This window comes from Phaethon aethereus, assembly GCF_964289735.1.
Source record: "Phaethon aethereus genome assembly, chromosome: 6".
NCBI classification, from domain to species: Eukaryota; Metazoa; Chordata; class Aves; order Phaethontiformes; family Phaethontidae; genus Phaethon; species Phaethon aethereus.
The window spans coordinates 23,192,501-23,215,016 of record NC_138580.1 but is presented as its reverse complement, the minus strand read 5'-3'; the positions used below and the strand labels follow the sequence as shown (position 1 = coordinate 23,215,016).

The window sequence follows — 22,516 nt, the reverse complement described above, 5'->3', positions numbered from 1 at the left end:
TAGTTATGCTGCCACAAAATATAGGCATTTTTAATGTAATTCAGTTTCATGATAATTTCCTTAGAGGTGCAAGTTGAATTGCTTTGATTAATAATCAAACTTAAAGCCTTCCTGACCACGTCTCTGAACAAGGAAATAACTCCTAATTCTTTCAGACAACATTTCTTGCTGTCATGGCTTCAGGGTATGATCATTTTATCTTACAAAGAGAAAGGGTGTTTGCCTTTTTCATTAAGAAAATCAATTAGAGAAACAATTGAGCAATGACTCGTTTCTGAAAAGGTAATTTAGGCTTCCCAGTCATTTAGATGTTTTTTGAACTTTTAGTAGCCAGGTTGCCCATTAATCTCATGAGCTATGGGTCAGTCTAACTCTCAGGGATATATATGCAAGTCTCAAAGGAGTTTCTTCACATTTAACACTGGAGACACCAATAAATTTAACTCCCCCACCTACCCCACTCTCCTTGCATTTTCTTGATGTTTCAGAATTTATCAGCTAAAATTGTGCAATTATCACTCAAAGGACCACATTCTTATGAAAAGAGTTGCATCTCTGGATTTTACTGATGCAAAATCGTCTTAGTCATCTGACTATAATTCCCATCTGTGCATCTTTTCATATTCTTACTGAGATATTTAGAAAGCCAAGAAAAATTATGCGACTAGCCTAGCAGCTGAATCATTGTTATTTTATGTTGAATATGAATGCTGGCACAGGAAATGCAAGATACTAACTCAGGTCTTTTTGAATGATTGAAGGAGGAAGAGGATTTGTAAACAGTTTGCAGTGTAATCATGGAATCTTTATCCAGGCATTTATATAATTTAATAATAATAATTTTAGATCAGATTGTGATTTGGGTTTTGGGGGGATTTTCTATTTGTTTTTGTTTTCAAGAACGTTGCCTTTCTGTAAATTACACAATTTGCAGAAATTGTCATGGTGTCTTAATTTTCATGTCTCGTAATTATTGTTTCATCATATCCCATATATGTTAATAATTATACATTTTGTTGTGAAAATACATACATCTTTTCAAAAACAAAGCATGAACAGTTTGCAATAATTAAAGTATAAACTGGAATTGTTTCGGTTGCTGAGACACATTTAAAAAAAAAGAGCTATAATAAACATGTTAACAATAGAAGAGGTTTGAATTTTTTAATATAATTAAATGTTACATTTTCACTGTATGGTAGTGCCCCATATCCTGGTAACATTGCAGTCCCAGTAGGCAAAACTTATCAGTGTTTTTATTTGGCATTGACAGCCAAAAGGCAAACCCCATTTTATTTAATCTTTGAGAAATAAAAAGACATTTTAATCTTTTTTCCTTTTTTTTCTTTTATGTAGGTTTAAAATGAATAAACAATGCCCTTTTTAAAGCATGACTCATTCAAAAGTACACCTTAAATGAGAAACTGTTCATTTAATTGAAGTGATTCTTTTGCCAGGCTTTGTATTGATGTGTACAAATTAATCCTTTGTTATTTACAGTACAAGACTTGTGATCAAATAGTACTATTTTCCTCAAGATAAAAATCTTCATTTTGTAACCAATTTGCACAGAATGTTTTCTAATAATGTCTTGTGCCTGTTCTTTTGTAACTACATTTTTTATTTCCAGTGCATTGAATTTGTATGTGTGGTTTATACAGAAGAAAATAGGGCTAAGAACGACTTTTAAAGTCATACGCAGAGCCATTGATGGAAAAAAGAACACAGGCACATCAGGGTAAAAGTAGTAGGAGGGGTATTTCATTTTACTCATCTCCTAGAAAGCCTACATTAACAAGAATATGCGGGGGAAAAAAAACAAAAAAAAACCCCAAAACCAAAAAAACCCCACCAACAAGACAAAATGCTGGTACAAGCTACACACACTTGTTCTTTCATTATTAATACTGTATGAAGAGATTCCAAGTAAAGTAAAATGTAGCCATATAAGACAGAATTATACATGTAATAGAAAAATCTCAAGCACTTTATAATTTGCCTGAACAGAAATTTAACATGTAAAACCATTCAAATCAAAGAGGGCATTAAACAGGGATCAGGAGACTACGTGGCAGAAATTTTGGAAGGTTTTCTGTTGCATAATGTTTACACTTAAAAAAAAAAAAAAATCTTTTGTTTCCTATCTAAAAGCATAAAACCACAGTCACAGTTCTAGAACTAAATCTTTTGAAGGCTGTTATGTAGGGAGTGCGGTGAAAAACGTCAGTCTCAATGACAGTATGTACCCATTAGAACAAGTGGGTTCTTTACTGATCACTTCTTGCTTGTCTTCTTAAAGGTACAGTGTCAAACTTGGTTTATTGTTTTAGTGTGTATTTCTTTTTTTTTTCCCCTGCCTGGTAGGACTTTAAAATGATAGCAAATAATTTATCTTTCAACTGGTTTCATTCCAGTAGCCTACTTGGGCTTTCAGCACACTGAAGGGATGTTGCTGTTTTCTAAAAAGCATTTAAATTGATACTATAGTAAAAGATTATTACTAAAGCTGATATTGGTGCTTGATTATTTGACCAGTTTCTCATGTAAGTGACATAAACAATTAAGTTACAGCAAAACTGTAATTTGAGTTAATTGTGTTCTCAGGTCTCTGAACAAAATGAATTTCATTACAAGGCTTTCTGCTTTATGTCTGAAGAAAAGCAAGATGCAACAGAGGCACCAAAGTGGTAGACGACCAGCTGTTCCACTTGGATCACGGATTTTAACTGATCCATCTCAGGTTTTTGAGCACAACATGTGGTGAGATGTTTCTTCAAAGCTGTTTTTTATATATTTTTGTGTATTGTTTACTATATTGAATGTGCATATATATAACAATGGACTGCCAGAATAGACATGTAAAGGTAGTGTTAGAGAAAACTCTAGATTGTCACAAGCAACCTAATAGTTAGGAGTTCTCAGTGACTTGTGTAACACGCTGCTGAGCAAGTAGTTAGTCATGGAATGAAAGGCAAAATATTGTTACAGATGATATATAAGTCGGTAATGAATTAGGAGACAAAAAGTGTATAGATAAGATGGTCCGTGTTATTTATAATGGCAGAAAGTTACTAGTTAGGGACAGTAATGTTGCATACTGGATTAGTACTGTATTCTAAAATTGACACCATTTTGAAAGGAACATGTAAATTACTTGTATTCTTCTAAAGGTGTACTGCAGATATTACAGATAGTTCAGCAGAGATTTCCATACAGTGCACAATTGTCTAAAAAGATATGTTGAATCTTAACATAAAAAAGCAATATAATATCAGAGAAAACATTAACATGTAAATGTTAACAAGAATAAGAATTGCCCTGATTTGCAGCAGTACATCACCATCTCTAAAAGTATTTTTATGATTAATAGGGGTTCAGAAAAGATTGAGAATGGTAGTCAACACAGATTGAAGAGACTAGGATTTTTGACCATGGAATGGAGATTAATACAAAACAGTAAGTGATACAGGAAGTGTTAGAAGGATAGAAGAATATCTAAATTTATCTAGGAAATAGAATATTTACCTAAAACATTTGGCAGACCAGGAATTTTTATTCCTACAGTTCATAACTTAAGAACAAGGAATATTTGACAAAAAGAGAAGTGGGGAATTTAGAAGCTATACAAGAAATTATTTTCTACATAATTTTTAAATATATTTTCGAATTCTGCCACGCACTATTTTTGAGAGCAAGGATTTAGCAAAATTAGAAAAGGGACTGGATGTGACTACTTATAACCAACGGGTAGCATAACATAGGAGCAACAGATGACAAGTTTCAGGACTTAAGCTTATTTCTGCAGTTATTTATTATCTTATTAATCTTCAGTTTTTATACCTCCCTCAAAGGTGTCTCCTGCTGGTAACTGTCAGAGAAGTTATTGGACAAGCTTTTGTTCTGAAATGAAGTTTCCAACTTGCTGTTTTGTTTTTTTTTTAATTATTCTTTTGAGGAGTCCATTTTATTTGTTAATTGGTCCATTTTACTTTCTAAATCTGAATTACTTCAAAAGTTTCTCTAGTAAAATTGTGATGACTAAAAAGGTCTTAAGAGAAGAATATGACACAGGTCTTCTGGTTAATAAACTAGTATCTTCCTTATTCTTTTTAGTTTCTAAATTTGGGCTTAACTGATGAGGTAAGATATGCAACTAGATTGTCACCTATTCCTGTTTTCTAAACTAGATGTCCTCAAGGCATGGTCCCCAACATATACCACCATAAGGCCAAACCTGGAGTTGTCTATGCTTTTATAAGTTCCTTGGTCAAGGAAGCTGGCTGCTTATTGTGTTAAAAGAGTGTAAAGTTTATCTCCATGTTTCATAAATCTACATGCAGCATAGTTGTTAAGCATCTTCCAGACTTAATACCTCCAATTAGGTGGAAAAAGCATTTATGTGTGTAAATGCTGATTCAGATGTAGGCTATATAGTCAAGGTAGGATAAAATTTTTAGAAAAAGGCCACCCTTTTTCTGTAATGGTGTACCTCAACGAAACTCAGTTTTGTCTAATTTTTTAAATTCCTTACAAATAATTGATCATGTGTAGCTTCAGTTTTTCTTGCTAGCATTGAGTGACAGTCTAATACACAGTTATCAAACTATGATGCAGATGATTGGGATGGATTGTAAGGATGAGATTGAAAGGAACCGGGTTGTTCAGAAAGTGGATCTGCAGATTAATCCACGTAGCTCAGAAGGGAGAACAGGTGAAACTGAGTTGGAGCAGGGGTTGCATGGAAGTTGTGAAGGTCTTGATAAGTCAAGAGCCTGGCTACAAATTGGAGGGAGGTCCTGGATCTGAAGGTTGCTGAATCAGCAGGGTTCTCACTAGGGAGATAAAGGGGATCAGGGTAAGTGGTGGTTGAGCTAAATAGATCATTCAGGGTAAGCATAAGAGATTCATCTTCCTTAGCATTGATGTATGAGGATTTATATCCTTTTGTTTTCCACTCATCATCTTTGGTACTTCATAAAGTGGCATCCTTCTTTTTGCCTTTGTGTGAATTGGCGGGGAGCTAAGAGCTGCTACCGTTGCTGCTAGGAATACTAAGCAAATTAAATTTGGGAACTAATGCTTTAGATACTTGCTGTAGTGCTCTTCTATCATTTTGCGAGAGAAGTAATGAATGATGCTAAACACTGGAGCAAAAAATGTCTGCTTCTATTCAGGTTAGTAATTGGCATAGTTTTCACATGTCATTTTTCATAGATAATTAAACCCTATGTTAGCAAAGAAGTTAATGGAAAAGGGCTAAGTTGAATAAGCTGAACTGAAAGTAGCATTGCTTGATCTCATGTCAGGCGTACTCATGTTAACAGTTCCTGGTGTGGTTAAAATGGATAGCTTGCTTTGCTGTCAATGTTCAGCTTAAAACGCTTCTGTATTTAAACACTTCTGTGCTTAGAATTCTTCTGTATTCTGTGTTTCTGCCAGCTATTATTACTGAAGGAGCTGCCTCATTTGAAGCATACAAACCATGTAAATAGTTTGCATAAGAACTATATTATGTCATCTGTTTTGCATATATTTTGATCAAGAAGTGCTGCTGCAGTCCTGTCATTTGGGGATTTCCATATAAAAATTTCTAGGGAAGAGCCAAAAGACCTTTCTTCAGCTTTATGAATTTCCAAGGAGGGACAAAAGGAAAAAAGTTGTTGATGAAGACGGAGGACTTCAGGCACCTATAATATTGTGTGTAGAGCCCTTAAGAGCTCTGACAGACACACAATGATGGATTAAAATTGATCAGCTAAAGCTTATACTGCAGCAAGTCATCTGTTAGAAGGGCTGGCTGTATATTATTGCCATCTGAATAGTCCTTGGTTTCAGCTTGCTAGAATAGGCAAGGTCAAAAATGGTGACAGCAGTGAGAGAAGGAAGTTCTTCCAAGAGGATGGCTGCCTAGTAATGCTTCGGTCATTCAGTTTTATTCTACTACAGCATGTCTGTCAGAGCTTTGACACTGCACAGGAACATTCAGTATACAAACAAATACAGGAAGGGGAGAGGCAACCTGCTGGGGACAATAATGAGAAATATTTCAGTAGAGATGCGGAAATCAAGTCTGAGGCAAGCAGACAAATACATACCAATTAGTCTCCCACAATTAACAAAAGAGAACAGTGAAGGTCTAAGAATTAAATTACTTATATGTCACCAAGCATGGAACAGGAAGATGCTCATTAGCTCTTAGAGACAATTAACTCTTTTCAAGTTGGCACCTTGTTCCTTTTCCCATAGTAACCAATGGAATTTTAGTCATAGGCTTTCAGTTAATTGATTTCAGTAGGATTCGGATCTAATAGATTACTTATATTATCTGATTTAATCTGATTTCTAAAACTGTTTAGACTGGATGATTTGGAGGGGCAGCTGATTTGCTTTTAAAAGCTGTCAGCAGCATGTTTTTGGGCATTCCCCATTGTGGCCTGATCCAAACACAGAATCTGCATGGAAGGTAGTTTAGCCATCAGGGTCAGATCTTGGTTTGGTTCTGTGACCACTTAATGGATTAATATAACATTTAGTGAACCGATTTATACAAATATAGATAGCATACACTCTGGAACCATTTGCAGCACTGCTTGTCTTTTTCTTAGGAAGGTCTCATTCTTCTTTTTTCTAAATGTTTCTTGTCTCGATGCCCCAAATAAGTAAAATCCTGTTCATCAATTCCACCTGTTTCACTTGAATAGGCAGATTATGCTCCCTGTTTCAGGAATAGCTGACTCCTTTGATAAATGACCTTTGTTCCTCATCATAAACATTAATAATGTGAGAAGTTTCTTGCATCAAGGTGTTTGTTGATAGGTCTATTATTATATCGAGTTAAACACAATTCTAATGGCACACTCAAAATAAGTTCCTATAAATGCACTCAATTTACAAGATATATGTTAATCCTATTACTAAGAAAAAAAAATGCACACTACTTCAGCCTCTTTGCAATTGGAAGATTTTTCTTAATCACTTGAGTTTTACCTAACTACTAGTTAATTTTTATCTATCATACTCTGAAACTTAGTTTTTAACTGTCAGTCTCCTTGTGGTCATTTGCTTGCATTCAAAAAGAAAGTGTATTTGAGGCAGTGTAGCTAATTTGTGACAGCTTTCCCTGGGAAAAAAGATTATGGAAAATCCTATTTAAAGGCTGTTCTTCAACTGCCTTTTGCAGGGACCACATGCAGTGGTCACAAGAGGAAGAGGAGAATGCCAAGAAAAAAGCAGCAGAGAACTCACTTGTGAAAGTCCAGTGGGAAGACCAAGGTAACAAATGCATAATGGCTTACAAATTTCTATTTTAATGCTATTTATTAAAGTATTTAAAGATGCTTTAAAATCCAGGAACACTTTTTATTTCTACGTTCTCATGTCTAAATTTGTTGGTTGGTTTGGTGTTTTTCCCTTTGTTGCCTCAAAGTGTGTTTTCCTAGCAATTCAGTTATTTATTTGAGCAATTTTGCATTTTGGGGGGGCCAATAGGCTCTGTGTAAAACAAGTACATCAGTATGGTGCAGTTGCAAGTTCTGGTTCCTTTTGTAGTTCTTTAGAACAAAACTCCTACTGCACAGGACTGTTACTTCATCAAAGGGAATGAATTTGCCAGCTAGCTAGGGTGCTGGGGATGAAAGTTCCCATGTACAATATTCAAATGCCTTTTAATGATTTGCGGACTGTTTAGAGAGCTAGTGTTTGTACATTGCACCATATTTCAGCTAAGTGCCATGAAAGTTACACTGGTCTCAACTGGTCCCAGCTTGCTGCCTTGGCCAGGCTGAGCTGAGAGTGCGTCAGGAAGCAGTGTGTTCACTTTGTGTGGAAGGTGTTCCAATACATCATGCAGAGTCTGCTCTGTAAATGATTAAGGAATTTTGTGCCTGTCTTCAGATGGGAAACTTAATGTATTCTGCATTTCTGAAGAATGATAGCTCTAGGTTCAAACTGGTAAACTAAACCCTAGACTAAAATCTAGGATAGTTATGTATGCTGAAGCTGGAGTATCGGCTTGATAGTAACATAGAAGACTGGATTCTTAATTTGTTCCTTTATTAGAAAGGTATTCTGAAAACAATTACTTGGATGTCCTGGGCCTCAGTTTACTTGTCGTGTCTTGGACCTGTCAAATTAGATAGTGTCATTGTGATCCTGTGCTCAGTGTCATTGATGTAACTAGGGCACATGTTGGAGCTTATTTGAATTACCTGTGAATGTGTCGTGGATTGTGTGCCCTTCATCACTTTGGATGTTCTTGGATTGTCATCCTGCCTTTGCTGTTACCTTTCACATTCTTCATCTGAATACAGGAGTACAATGTTTGTTTTTCAAAATTTACATCCAATATTTTCATTTGGTTTGTGTAAAAAGTTGAAAAGAGCTCATAATTGAAAAGTAAGCTGTGTAACCATGTGGGTCATGGAACCTTTCATTCTTCATCTACAATCAACTAGAACTTAGTTTGTGCTGGTGAGGAATGGTATAATCGGGCATTCGTCTATTGCCAAGAAATAGAATGCCCCTCTGTTTAGAACTTGAATAGGTGAGCATTGCTGATAGTGTTCCTTCAGAAAGCTTCAGCTTCATTCTGCAAGTAGAAGTACATTTTGGTCTATTTGTTTAAACAATGAACTAGACTGAAGCTAATAAGCAGGTTATTTTGGGACCTTGGAAACTACAGTAAGGGGGAAAAGACAGATTTCACTAAATTCACTAGTTATATCACTAAACTATCATAGCTCTGGTGAGCCTTGTTAAAATGAGAAGTTAAACTGAACGAACTCATGATACTACCTTTAGGAATTTGATTTACTTCTTTGCATGTCCAGTTTCTTCTCAGGCATGCCTGCTAGTGTTGAAAAATGCTGTTAAGGAGAAAAATCAATTATTAAGTAAGGGATTTTTTTGTCTTGGAAGGTTATATGTTTATTAGTTTTGTCATTTTTACATGCTATGGAAAATTTAGTAGTCAGGGTACTTAAATATACAAAATTAAACAAAAAGTTGATAATAATAGTGCATTTGTGGTTATTATACAGTAGTGCAGGAGTGACCAGTGAAAGAATGAAAAGTATTCTTTCACTTGAACCTGTGTTATAGCATACTAATACAGTTTGAAAGGCTGACTTTAAAGCCATTGCTTTCCTTCAATTCTGAAGTCTGGAAAACTTAATGGGGATTTAAGTACAAGGGTTCTGAGCAGACTTGTAGAAAAGTAGTGACTATAACAAGGGGTGACAATAATTTAAGAACCTTTTGAGTAGAAGATTTGGTTTTTTTTGTACTGAAGCTGAGCAATATATGAATGTGCAACTTACACTATTGAAATCTGGTATATATGACCTCAATCAACTCTGCACTTATAATATAAAACAAGTCTGTACAATTACTCTGCATGGCTGGGTCTTGCCCTTTAATAGTATAATTGGATGTATTAAATGTTAAATTTTTAAAATTATGCAGATTTCTAGGACAAGACATTCTTCCACCTCCTTGCCACTTCCCACCGCCTGTCTGCGTCTGATGATAATTCTCAGACTTGTTTACTCTGAAAAGCTGTAGTGATTTAGGAAATAGTATATTCAGATTTAAATGAGAGTAGTAGGAGAAATGCACCCTATATTTACTCTGTGCATTTATACTAAAAGAATTAATGGGTCAGTGTAAGTGAGTAGGGACAAAATAGAAAAGGCAACACATTGTATGATGTACACTTAGCAAGAGACGTCAAGGTCAACAAGAAACAGTTCTTTAAACGCTTTGGGAATGAGGGGAAAAAAACAAGAAAAATATTTCATTTGCTACTTAGGAGGGATGAGGAAGGGAAAACCATCAACAAAAGAGACATTGAAAAAGCTGTAATTCTAATCTTTTTATCAGCCTTCCTTTGAAAGGGTTAGCTGCAGTCTTGTGGCTAGGACAATTAGTGCCAGTGAGAAGGAGGAAAGATCTTGTTCTTGTACTGAGAACAGGTTACAAAGTACATCCATAGAGTACATGGGTGACTGGGAAAGCAGAAAAGAGAATATTTACTTTTTTTAAAAGGTGTGATGGGAAAAGAGGAAAGTCAGATAATTAATTTCAGTTCCTGGAAAAATACTGGAAGAGATAATCCAGATCTTGCAGACACTGGGTTTGGAAGAACAAAGGAGATGAATACTGGCCAACAACTATTTTTCAAGAATAAATCATGTAAAATCAAGCTAATTTCCTTCTTGGAGAAGGTTACAAGCCCTGGGGATAAGGAAAAAACAGCAGTCCTGAAATTTATCCTTAGTCAGGCTTCTGACTTGCTTTACTTGACATTTTCATGAGCAAGTTAGGCAAGCGAGAGCTAATGAAACTGCTTTTGGGTGAATGAATGCCTAGAGAGATCCTTTCAGAATGAAAGGCTGTGCTGGGCAGAGAACCGTTTTGTTCCGTGTCCAGTTCTGCTTGGTATTTTCATTAGTGACCTCAGGAGATGGGAGACTTGAAGATGATACTAAGTGAAGACATGTTTCAAGTATGGTGAAGGATGGGATTAGGAATCGGAAAGATCTGGACAAATGGTGAAAAAAAGGGATCTGAAAGATATACCTTTGCTAAAAATAAATGCACAATACTTTGCTTAGGAATAATTCCTTGAAAAAAAATACTATGTTAGGGAACAATTGGCTAGGTAGTCATTTTGCAGAAGATCTGAGGGCTGTGGTGAATCACTAGCTGAATCAGCAGTGTCATGCTGTTGCAAAATGGCAAGCTGGGAGTTATAAACAGCATTACAGCCTGTAAGCCTCGTAAAATATTCCTTTTGCTCTGTGTTGATAATGCCTTTACCAGAATACAGCACCAAAAAGTAGTAAATCAATTGGAGAGAATCTAGGGAAGAAAAATGAAAATTATCAGAAGTCCAAAAATCATGACATCTGTGGAAAAAAGAGAGTTAGGCTCAGACAATCTAGAGAAGAGATTGTTTATGGGAGACATAGTAAAAGACTTCAAATAAGTAAATAGGCATTGCAAAGAGAAGTGAATAATCTTTGCTTTATCTGCTTGGTTAATGGGACAAGAATTACTGGACTTAACCTGAAATTTCCTTATCGCAATTTAGGTAGTGGAAAAGGTTTCTAACTGTACAGATGGTGAAAGACTGAAATATATTACTGAAGAAGGTTGTTAAACCTGTATGAAAGGTGGCATTTTAAGAACAGGTTGGACAAATTTCTGTGGAGAAGGGATATGAATTCCCTGACTGGGTGAAATCCCTTACAGCCCTACTCTTTGATGTTCTAACATTCAGTTAGAATGTTTTGTGATTTAAAATTTAACACAAAGGTCTATTGTAAGAATCTCTGAAGTGTTTTGAAAGTAAGAAAGCCAGCATGTTGCTTCTGACTGTATTGTTATTTTCTGCCAAAACTGCATTGTTGAATGGTTAAGACTGAATTACTGTCTGTTGGCTATACAGTAGCATTTATCACTGCAATTTGCAAAACTGGGTCTCTAATTGATGGTTTTTTGACAGATGGCTAGCTACCAACAAATTTGCTATTGTTCATAGAGTTTCATAAATCATGAAATTAATTTCAATTTAGTATTTCTTAAATAGGAAAAGCATGAAAAACATGTATTTGAAAGGATGCATTGCTTTTATAATTTGAGACATGAAAGCTTGTCTAAGAAACTTATGATTGTGTATTGTGGGGATGCTGTTCTATTATGTCACTACATTTAAAAAAAAAAAAAAGGATGATTCAGAAAGCCTGTTTGCCCCATCCTAAGTGACATAAAATCTCATTGAACCCTCATGGGAGATATTGTGAGCACAGATTAAGGTAAGACCCAAAATTTATATGTTTTTATTTAAATGTGTACAATGGGGGAAACTACATATTTTTAAACTATTTAAACTAAATTTGGGGTCCAGATTCCATGTTGCTTTACAGTATTTGGCACCTAAGCTCATATTCAACAAGTTTTTGCTTTGTTTTAATTTCAGATAAATATGAGAGAGAAGCCAGTAAATATTGGAATGAATTTTACAAGACTCATAAAAATAACTTTTTCAAGGATCGCAATTGGCTGTTTCTGGAGTTTCCAGAAATTCTTCCAGAAAAAAGGAGAAAAGAGTTGAAAATGGAAGAAAGATCTTCAGAACACACAACCAACAGTTTTTCACACAAAAATGAAACGTTTGAGGCAGGAGAAAAATATTGGAAGAAAAATTATGGAGGTGGTTCTACTTCAGTACAAGACTATGTATATAATAAAAAACAAGAAAAATCTCCTACTAACAATCCTCAGGGTAAAAACTGTGGAGAAGAACTTGGCAGGCTAGAACCCTTCCCTGGTATTGATGCCACTTACAGAATATTAGAGGTAATGCACTGCAAATGTTCTACCCATATATAGAACTCCACTTAATTGCTTATAAGCCTGATAAAGATGATTAGTAAGTATCAAGAAGTAAACATTTAGAATTTGACGTACTATATTCATTTATGGCAGAAACTTCCAGAGAAACCTAGTATCTGGACTTTGTTTTCCCTTTAAAGTTTCTCCCAAATCAGAATTTAGGGCTAGATTGTCAGATTCCATTTTCACTGGAAGTTGGGTTTCTAATTTCCCAAGAAAAGTTATGTCTTCACAGAATCACAGAATCACTAGGTTGGAAAGGACCTTTAAGATCATCAAGTCCAACCATTAATCCAGCACCACCATGTCCCCTAAACCATGTCCTGAAGCACCACATCCACACGTTTTTTGAACACTTCCAGAGATGGCGACTCCACCACCTCCCTGGGCAGCCTGTTCCAATGCCTGACCACCCTCTCAGTGAAGAAATTTTTCCTAATATCCAATCTAAACCTCCCCTGGCGCAACTTGAGGCCATTTCCTCTTGTCCTATCACTAGTTAAAGTGCAAGTACCTGACGCATTCTTGCCAAATGGTGAAATTGGACAAGAGTACTGCGTTTTCCTATGCAGTTTGAGAGATGGATTCTCTCCTAACTTTAGAAAGACATGGAGGAGAAACGTGATCATAGAAGTGACTTGAGAGTTGTGGTATGAGCTGTTTTTACCTTTTTTGTCCAACATACCTTAAAGTCTAGTGGGTCTGACCTACCAACTAATTTAAGACAAAAATAAAAAAACATGAGGTTTTATTTGCTCATGTATTTTAACTTTTTGTTTCTCTTCTGATTTTTAGGTTGGTTGTGGTGCTGGAAACAGTGTCTTTCCTATTTTGAAAGTTCTATGGTATGTAGTGCTGGATTTTCAAATATGAAAGTTCTGTTCTCATCTTAATTTTCTTCAAATGTTGGTGCTAGACCAGTGCTGCAGGGAGTGTTGAGTCGACTGTTTTACAGCCCTGAAATTCTGATTGCTTGCAGACCACAGATAATGTTGGTAGCATCAGTATAGGATACACCTCATACAGGTCCATCCTAGTCTTGGGGGCACCGTATTTGCTGACAAGATTTGTCTTCAGGTGCATTCAGACTGATTTCTTGTAGTTCATCTCAGGCAGGTGAAGTATTCCCTTGTCTTATATGTCACCATAAAGCTACTGGATATTTCTTCAAAAGGCCAAAAATCAGAGACAGTAGATAATGGCATGTGATCCAGCAGTAAGAAGCTGTATTATTTCTGAATTTGGCTGGTACACTTTGTCATATTGCTTCAGGTTTTAGTGTCAAGGAAGGCACAAGTCTTGTATTGCATTACTTAATTCCTTGAAACATCTTAATCCACTTAGCTTCTGGTTTTAGAAGAAGCTGTTATGAGAGCATGTGCTCCCTTCCATGGAGGCAGGAAAGTTTTATTGGAAGGGCTGTGTATGTATCAAGGGTTGAAATAGATTTCTTTTTATTCATGCCTCCAAGAGCTTGAGTATGGCACAGTTGATGATTCTATAAATGAATTCTGATTGCTAGCATTACCACTATACAAAAATACTCCATTTGGCAGATATAGAAACAGAGAGTAGGAGGAACTGAGTGATGCACCAGTGTCATACATGAAACCTATTAGTGTTAGCAACGCATCTTCATCCCACGACAAATGCTTTGCTTTAGACAGCATATAATGAAAGGGGAGCCCTGTTTCGTACAGAAAGTTTGGGAAGTAACATTATACTGGGAGATATCATGTGGCTGTATTAAAAATGATGAGACAAAGTTTTGTATTTTCCTCACAGGAGGCATTAGTCATAGGTTGGCATTTCTGATAATTAAGAATCCACTCATTAGGTATTTTTCCTGGAGATCTCTATTCTTATGCAAATCCTTCAGTCAATCACATTGGTTGGTACTTTGAACAACACACCTTTATCTTGCATATGACCTGATGGAAACATCTTTTAGCAGGCCTGGCTTTATAGCACAGTTGGTTTTACTCTGAATTTAATAATATAAAAACTGTCTTTTGTATGCATATAAAAAGAAGCCAGTGTCAAGTATGAGGGTACCCTGGCTACAAAAAAAATTTTCCACTTAGGTTTGTAAAGTAACTTTTAAACTGCTTCCTCTGTCCCCCTTAAAATTTAAGTTACTGCTTTTTAATACAATGCATCATGAAATCACCATCCAGATCAAGCCGTGCCTTTGTTTTAAGTTGACTTTCTACATAGCTCCTATTCTGCTCTAAAAAAAATGAAATAACATCCTAACAAGTCAATTAGGTAATCAGCTTAACCTTTCCCAAGGGACTGGCTGGATCCAAAGCCTGGCTGCTTGTCATTATCCATGAAAAATATCTAAGCTAATGAACTCTCATGGTGGGAACAGAGCTGATAAAAGTTTTGCTCAGCAGCAAGGATGGAATATATTTTGGTCCACAAAGGTCCTCCTGTTGAGCCCTCAGAGAGAGGTCACTAGCTCAGCTGCGTATACTGTGAGATATTATAGGCACTGCCAGAGTTTACTGATTTCCTTTCTAAAGAAACCAAAAATGTCCAAAATATGAAATATTTTTAAAGAGAGATTAACTGATCATGAGTTGACCGTGAGGTCATTCCTCAGTAGGCTTTGAGGGGCTTGCTCAGTTTCTCTTAAATGAATTTTTCAGAGGTGAAAAAAATTTCTCCCTAGAGCTACTAGTATCTGATGAATGGTAGCAGGAAATTTGCAGCTGGCTTAATCTTGGATGAGAAAGGAAGAGAAAACAGTGCTACAGGAAATTCTTATTCATCTTGGCTTACAAAACAAAGGGGATAATGGAGGGAAACAACCAATACTGCTTAATCTAATCAAAAGCACAGCAAGGTGGCACATCAGAACCCAAACTTCTACAGAACTATGGATGACTTTTGCAACACCCCACCCCTACCCAAATCATATTGCTAATTAAACAGCATACATCGGCTAATGATAGAGACTTAATGCAGTGCTTCTGTAAGAAAATACGACCTATTAATGTGCATTAATGTAATACAACACCAGGACATTGTCATCAATCCTGACAGCCCTCTGTGACCTTCTTTCTTTTCCTTTTCACTTCCTCTCTGACAAGGCTATAATTCTCCTTTTTAGACTAACTGCCTGTTGGTATTCTTATAAATTTGTCTGCCCTATTGGTTCATTACAACCTATGTGGCTTTCCATGTGCTAGACATCAGTAAGGCATGCTTGATCAAACCTGTGGAGAACCCCAAAGGGCCCTCTGTAGTTCCATGAAAACTGACATAGACTTTCATCTTTTACAATAATAATTTTTTAACTGATGTTGGTTTTGTTTTGCTAGCAATACACCTGGAACCTTTCTATACTGTTGTGATTTTGCTTCAGGAGCAGTGGAGCTAGTAAAGGTAATTCATGTGCGTGCTTTAGAGTATCTTATAAGCCTGTAATTCAGGAGGCTGCCAGGAAGCTGTCTTCATGAAAAAGCATGTGATGGCTTTGACAACTTTTAACTGAAGTTTTTCAATTTTCCAAAGAACAAAGTCTTACTCTGTGCAGAGAGGAATGAATACCATCAGTGATCTTGCTTCTCAGCTTGAGTAAGATACCAGACAGAATAGGCTTTTATATGAGATTTTTTACAATGCTGAATAATTGAAGAAAAAAAGTTTCTTGAGTCACAGTAAACGTATTAACTACTACTGTTCTCTCTGTGCCTCTTTTCATCTTTTTCCCCAACAGTCACATTCGTCCTACAATTCAGCCTGGTGTTCTGCCTTTGTTCATGATGTGTGTGATGATGCTTTACCCTATCCTTTTCCAGATGAGATCCTGGATGTCATTCTCCTTGTCTTTGTGCTCTCTACTATTCATCCTGACAGGTAAATGAAGACCAAAGGGCAAAGCAAATGGGTTAAATCTCTTTTATCACTGGAGGTTTTCAAGAATAGCAAAATAAGATGATGAATCTTTAATTTATTATTTAGTAAGCTACAATATATATAAAACAAGGTATTTTAAATGCTGTCTTCAAGGCTCCAAGAGAAAAGCTGGTCAGGCTAATTCATTAGCAAGCCTCCTGTCTTCATCAAAATAAAAGTGGTACATTGTAACTAAATACATCACTATTAAAAGTGACAGTGATTCAAGAAAATTACAAATTAAAAAAGCAGACAGCTAGTCTTCTATAAAGAGATTATTCTTAGTGACCAACCAAACATTTGTGATTTAACACCTTACAATGTGTTGAAAAAGATTTAGGTTGCTGGGTTAGCCACATGCATATGCTTAACATGCAGGCCTTTTAAACCAAAATGCATTCAGAATTTTGTAACTTGTTTCGATTAAGAAAACTTCATCTGATTTTCATGCACAGTGTTACGTTGAGTGCTGTTAGCCTAGTTACTAATGCCTCTCAATGTCTAATGAACCAAACTTTGACTGTTAAGCCTGGCTGATTGTGAAAATGCCCTTTTTTAATGGGAAAAATGCAAAAGAGGGCATGTAAGTTAAACTCCTTGACTCTTCCTTTAACTAGATCATATGAAGGGAAATACGTGCTGAATGTGTGGTAATATATTTATTACTTTAAGAATGTCATTAAAATGGGCTTGGCAAACAGAACAGTATTTGCCGAAGTCTGAGAACTGTTTCCCTGCCTAAGTTATTAATGATTAGCTTTACAGAAAAGTCTTTCTCATATAGGATATTGCTCCTTCCTGTTTGTTCAGAGATGAGCACATGAGTCATGCAGAGTCTGGGTCCAGATTTCACAAACAATTTGAGCAGTAGATCACATCTCTAACTGTCGTGATGCTGCCAGGAAGAAATTGGACAATAGCAGTGCATTTATTCAATTGCTTTTCGTATTAGTCATTTGGGAATGTGTTTGTCTGTCTGGTTTTTTTTTTCTTCCCCCTCACTATGTCAGCATCTAAAGGCTGACATGGATGCTTTTGTGTGTGTGTATACACATAAAGATTTCTGTGTAATTTTCTGTGTTACAAGACCCACTTTCCAAAGATTTGTTAGTCATTACTGTCATCTCATAGAATTAAAATTACTGCATAAAGGCAAATGTAGTTCATCTTGCTGAGTATACATTTTTTTCTGGAAACTTTGAAAGTGGGAAACGAAAAAGAAAACCAAGAGAGCGATGATGCAGAACTTAAGTACTTTAGAGACCTGGAAAATATACTTGAGCAGGACATGTTTGCATTCAGTGCAATTGTTACTTGGTGATTTCTCCACAGGCTGGTGTGTTTAGTTTTTGATAATTGCTACTCTTGTGCTCCATTTTTAATGCACTTCAATTCTGCTAGAAGGCCCCTTTAAAAGTTGGTTGCAGAATTTGAAAGGTATTAAACTTTCTTCAAGCTGTATAATGAATGTGCTTTAGTCCTACAGGAGATTTCGCAAAGCACTTTCACTTTTTGTGCATGTACATTTTTTTCTATGTGCACAAAACTTATGTATGTGAAGTCTGTAATTCTGTGCACAACTATCTGTCTTGAACAGCCTCTTATTCTTAGGTGGTGCTGCCTTTTCTGTACGTGGCACCACACTTGGTTGCCTTTGTTGAGTATGAGCAGGGAGGACAACTTTTAAAGCACTTGGCTTCATCTAAGGGTATTCCATGCTTAAAAAGTGTATGCAGCTTTTGGTTCTTGTTTGTTTGTTTGGAGTTACGATATTATTTTCTGCTGAACTACCTCCTAATTCTGTCCCTTAAAAATCAAGGCAAGATGCCTGCACTGCTGTTGCATAAGGACCAAATTGCATTAGTGCTTGAGTGCTCATGTTCTTGGGGCAAGGGTGTAAGGCCACCTAAGAGACAGATGTGGTGTAAGGATGTTCTCTTGATACACACTAATGGTATGCTGATTTTGTATCGTTAAGTAGGACTTACTCTTCTTTAGCTCTTTTCAGATACAGCACCCTGCCTTTCCATTCCATTCATTTTGCATTCACTTTGGGTCAACATCTTCTACATGGTCTATCCGCTTCCCCGTGGGAGGAAGGGTTGAATTAGGCAAGTGGACTTATCTACCTTGCAGCTTGCCAGGTGCAGACTGCCTTTTGTGGTCTTTCATGAATGTGGAAAACCTGAGTCCTTCAGTTTATTCTGAAAGAGTGCGGCAAACCCAAGCCGTTACTCATCAGTAATGTATTTTGCAGAGTAATGCAAATGTATTTACAAGAAGCTCCAAGGTAAGGTTAAAAAGTGAGAATGAAGATGCTCTGGTCTAGCAAAGGGGAAAGAGTACTGTGTATGGTACTTACTCCTATCATACATACAGCAGGCTGGTGTAGTTTTTGTACAGAAGAGCTGATGTTAGCTACGACCAAGATTCACAGACTTGTCAGTGTTTTGGAGGACACAGACTTTCCTCCTCCAACTACCAATATCTCCAGATGGAGTTCTGCCAGATTCCTCTTCCTGAGGTACTACTCAGATTCTTCTTTTCATCCTCAACCACTAGGTGTAGAGATACTGATTTTGTGTGTACGATCAGTACCTCCATAAAGAAATCAGGTAAGTTTTCGTCTGCCTTCCAGGCCCTTGATTTTGCTATTTACAGCAAGAAGGCTCAGTCTAGCTCACCAATGCACATAGCTAACTGTTCATTCATTGTTTGTCATGTATCTGCCTGACCCATATGACCCATATACTCAAAAAACATGTTTGAATCCATCCTTGAGATTCTGTTGAAGTGAAGGAAGAGGGTTCCTTTTCTGTTTTCAGTTTGTATTCTTTTACGGTTTCTTTTAAATTTTTGGTTTAGAGGCTTTATTGTAAAGTGTTCTTCCTGTTCACTAGCACCTGGCCTTGCTGTAGTACATACAGACACCTCTTCTAACTGTAGTTTTTGAAGTCTATGTATATTTCAAGCATCTAGAAAAAAACAGTTATGTTTGCTGATTTCACCAGTATCCCACCTATTTTCTAAGGATGCAAGGAGTTGTAAATAGGTTGGCTAAGCTACTGAAACCTGGAGGAATATTGTTATTTCGAGACTATGGAAGATATGATACAGCTCAACTTCGTTTTAAAAAAGGTAATTCCTGAATGCTTTTGTAGTTCACTGCTCATTTTAACTCTTCTTGAAAAAAAAAGTGATGTGTCCTTTTTCATTACTGCTCTAATTTCTTAGGTCAGTGCTTATCAGAAAATTTTTATGTACGAGGAGATGGAACCAGAGTATATTTCTTTACCAAAGGTATGAAATGCTTTTATAGTTTTATATATAAGGTTATATAATATTATATAATATTATATATTATAATTATATATAATTATATAATACATATAGATATATATATCTATAATAGTTTTATAGAAAGGGTTGAGTGTCTCTGAAGATGATTTAAAGAAGGTTTTATTGGCTTTTTTTTTTTTAATTCTTTGCTTTTACAAAGCTCAAATCTAACTGTTGTAAGAAAATAATTCCCTTATGCATACCCTTTTTGCATCTGGGTTTCTACAAGATTGCTTGCAGACATCACTGGAAATTTCTCTTTGTCTAAGTATCTTGTGTCTAATGGTATGCTCAAATTCTGTTATTTAAAGATGCACTAGATTTCTTGCTTAAAATTGAGATAAACATGCTTGGAAGGACAGTTGGTAGCAGTGCTGTGCCCTGATATTTTGTTCTGCTATGTTGGTGAATCTGAGCTGTGAGTTTAGCTCTCTCTGCAGGAGCTAAACTTAAATTCCTGATTATCGATTCTATTACTCTTTGCCTGTCCACTCACTTGGTTCTGTTGGCAGTCTGCTTAGACTGGTATATTTTATCCCAGGTACTGGAGATTGTACAAGTGAGCATCACAATACTTTTTTTTTTTTTTCTCCTTTTTACCCTTTGCAACCTAGACTGTAAGCAATAGAGATGGATCAGGATTTATCCCAGCCTGATTAGTTTTAGAAGGGTGAACGAAAATCTGGGACATGTATGGGAAATGGGAAATCACTTGGAATTCAAAGAGCCTTCTCAGTTTTTAAATGTCTTGTTTTGTGCTTACTTACAACAAAGAAGTTTAAAGTTTTCCAGTGGTGACTGACAAGAAGGTGATAATGATGTTGGAATAAATGTGTGTATTGCCATTTGGCAGGCAAAATAGCTTTATCTCGATAGTATGTGAACAGTGACCAAATGGCATGCATTTGTTTTCCTCAACTCTGGCATACTGAACCCTCTGAAGAAAGAGGATCTATGAATGGCATGACTAATAACCAATGTGGTTTGGGCTTCAACATAACATTTTTTTACAGTAATATAAATTGAGAGCTGTGAAAATTAATTTCTAACAAAAGACTTTTTACAAGCAGTTTCCTTGATCTTTCAAATCATAGAACAGATTTAGTTCCATCTTTGTTTGAACTGCAGGTTGTTAATTACTACATTCTACAAATGTCCTTTTTTTTTTTTTAATTACAATAATTCTTCATATGAGAAAATAGATGAGGTATGGAACATGTTCAACTTGGCTGGATTAACTGAAGTGCAGAATTTAGTTGATCGGCGATTACAAGTAAACAGGAAGAAAAAAGTGAAAATGCAGCGAGTTTGGATACAAAGCAAGTTCCAAAAACCATTGCTGATGTCTCTAAATAATCCTGAAGAAACCATGAACGGCACCCTTATAGATAATTGTATCATGAACTTCAGAAACTAAAGCAAATTTGAGTACGTATATTTCCTATAAATCTTGTGTTAACCACTGAAAAGGAGAAATATATTGAACTGAAAACCTTTCCCTGACATTTTTGTAAATGTATGTGTGTGAAAATGATTCGGGGGGAGCTAATTTCTGACTTCTGCTTTATATGCAATAAAGGGATATGCATTAATCTATTCATAACCTTGACTAGACACTATTTTAATTCCTTGAATATGAATACTCTATAAGCATGTCTCTTGTTCCTATTGAAATTCACAATATATAAAATTTTTAGACTGAAGTGTAATTTATTTCAGAGATTTAGAGAAACAGAGTATCTGTTCTCACTGTCACTACAAGCTGTGCTGTGGTAATTTCTGAGTTGTGTCTCTTAACCACTGTGTGTCTTGCAACTGTATTTCCTCTTTGGGGTGGAATTTCTTGGTGCATAAATAATGAAGACAAAGTCTCTTTCAGATTTGCATGTAAGTTATCATTTCATACTAACTGCATGTGATATGTGTAGGTATCAGATTAGTCAGTGATTGAGGTCCTCCACTATGACTGACTTATTCCTCTGAAGTCTCCTCTTTCCATCTACATGCTCATCAGAAATATGCCAAACTCAAGTTTCTGTAACAGCTTAGTGACACAGACATTATATTTAAAGTGCCCTAGGTTGTAAACTGAACATCATGTAGAAAAGAATTACCAAAATGCCAAGACAGTGCTGAAACCAAATAGTTAACACTTGCCTGGATAAATGCAGGCATTATTTTTATGACATGTCAGATACACTAGAGGGAGGAGCAGAAAGAATAGTCTGGAGTACATTTTATTAATATTGTTATGGGGTAATGTAATCACAGTAAAATGGCGATCTGCATGGCAGCTGAGATATTTCTGTTCTTTAGAGAGAGAGGTTGCTTTCTTAGGGCTTGAGTCTTTAAAGAAAGACACAATGTTTTTGTATTGACCCTGTGGAGAGACAGTAAAAGGACAGGACTACACTAGTACGTCAAGTGCTTTTAAGAAGAAAACCAAAATGCAAACACTGTTTTCAGATGCAGACCATGATAACTGAGGCTGTTGAGCTAGTATTTAAAGGTGCCACTTCTATGATTTAAATGTGATTTTACAACCACTTAGCCACAGGGAGGAGAGGACAAGAAACAGGTGAATGAATAAAATCTCTTACTTCAACAAGGATACAGAATGCCTGTTGAAGGCACAGTTTTGCATGCCATTAATGTAGTAACAGTCTCAAAGTCTCTTTTCTTGCTTTTGTTTTAGTCTGAAGGGTATGCATGTCACAGCTGACAACCCATTTTTTTGCAAGTTGTTAGCTGTTAAGCTAAGTAGTCCTGATTTTTTTTTTTCCAGAAAAAAAAAAATTTATCTAAATTTAGGTGCTAAGTATCTTCATCCCCCTTTGACACGATGATGGACCTGCTTAATTTCCATAAACCCACA

The 22,516-nt window shown here is 36.1% G+C and overlaps 1 protein-coding gene across 1 annotated transcript; it reads left to right on the top strand.

Annotated features, from left to right (window-relative positions):
• Positions 1-763: 763 nt before the first annotated feature.
• Positions 764-21,343, top strand: METTL8 (methyltransferase 8, tRNA N3-cytidine). The gene is made up of 9 exons (XM_082001294.1): positions 764-2,760; positions 7,181-7,272; positions 11,981-12,360; positions 13,192-13,241; positions 15,726-15,789; positions 16,124-16,263; positions 19,334-19,440; positions 19,537-19,602; positions 20,844-21,343. Exons 1-9 carry the CDS (start codon positions 2,618-2,620, stop codon positions 21,056-21,058), a joined length of 1,257 nt encoding a protein of 418 aa, XP_081857420.1. The 5' UTR covers positions 764-2,617; the 3' UTR covers positions 21,059-21,343.
• Positions 21,344-22,516: the final 1,173 nt, after the last annotated feature.

What these genes read in the sequence shown, in the direction of transcription:
- METTL8 (XM_082001294.1), top strand. Translation starts at nt 2,618, where the DNA reads ATGAATTTCATTACAAGGCTTTCTGCTTTATGTCTGAAGAAAAGCAAG. An exon ending in CCTATTTTGAAAGTTCTATG is followed by an intron (nt 13,242 to 15,725) that starts GTATGTAGTGCT and finishes TTGTTTTGCTAG; the next exon opens with CAATACACCTGGAACCTTTC. An exon ending in TCAACTTCGTTTTAAAAAAG is followed by an intron (nt 19,441 to 19,536) that starts GTAATTCCTGAA and finishes CTAATTTCTTAG; the next exon opens with GTCAGTGCTTATCAGAAAAT.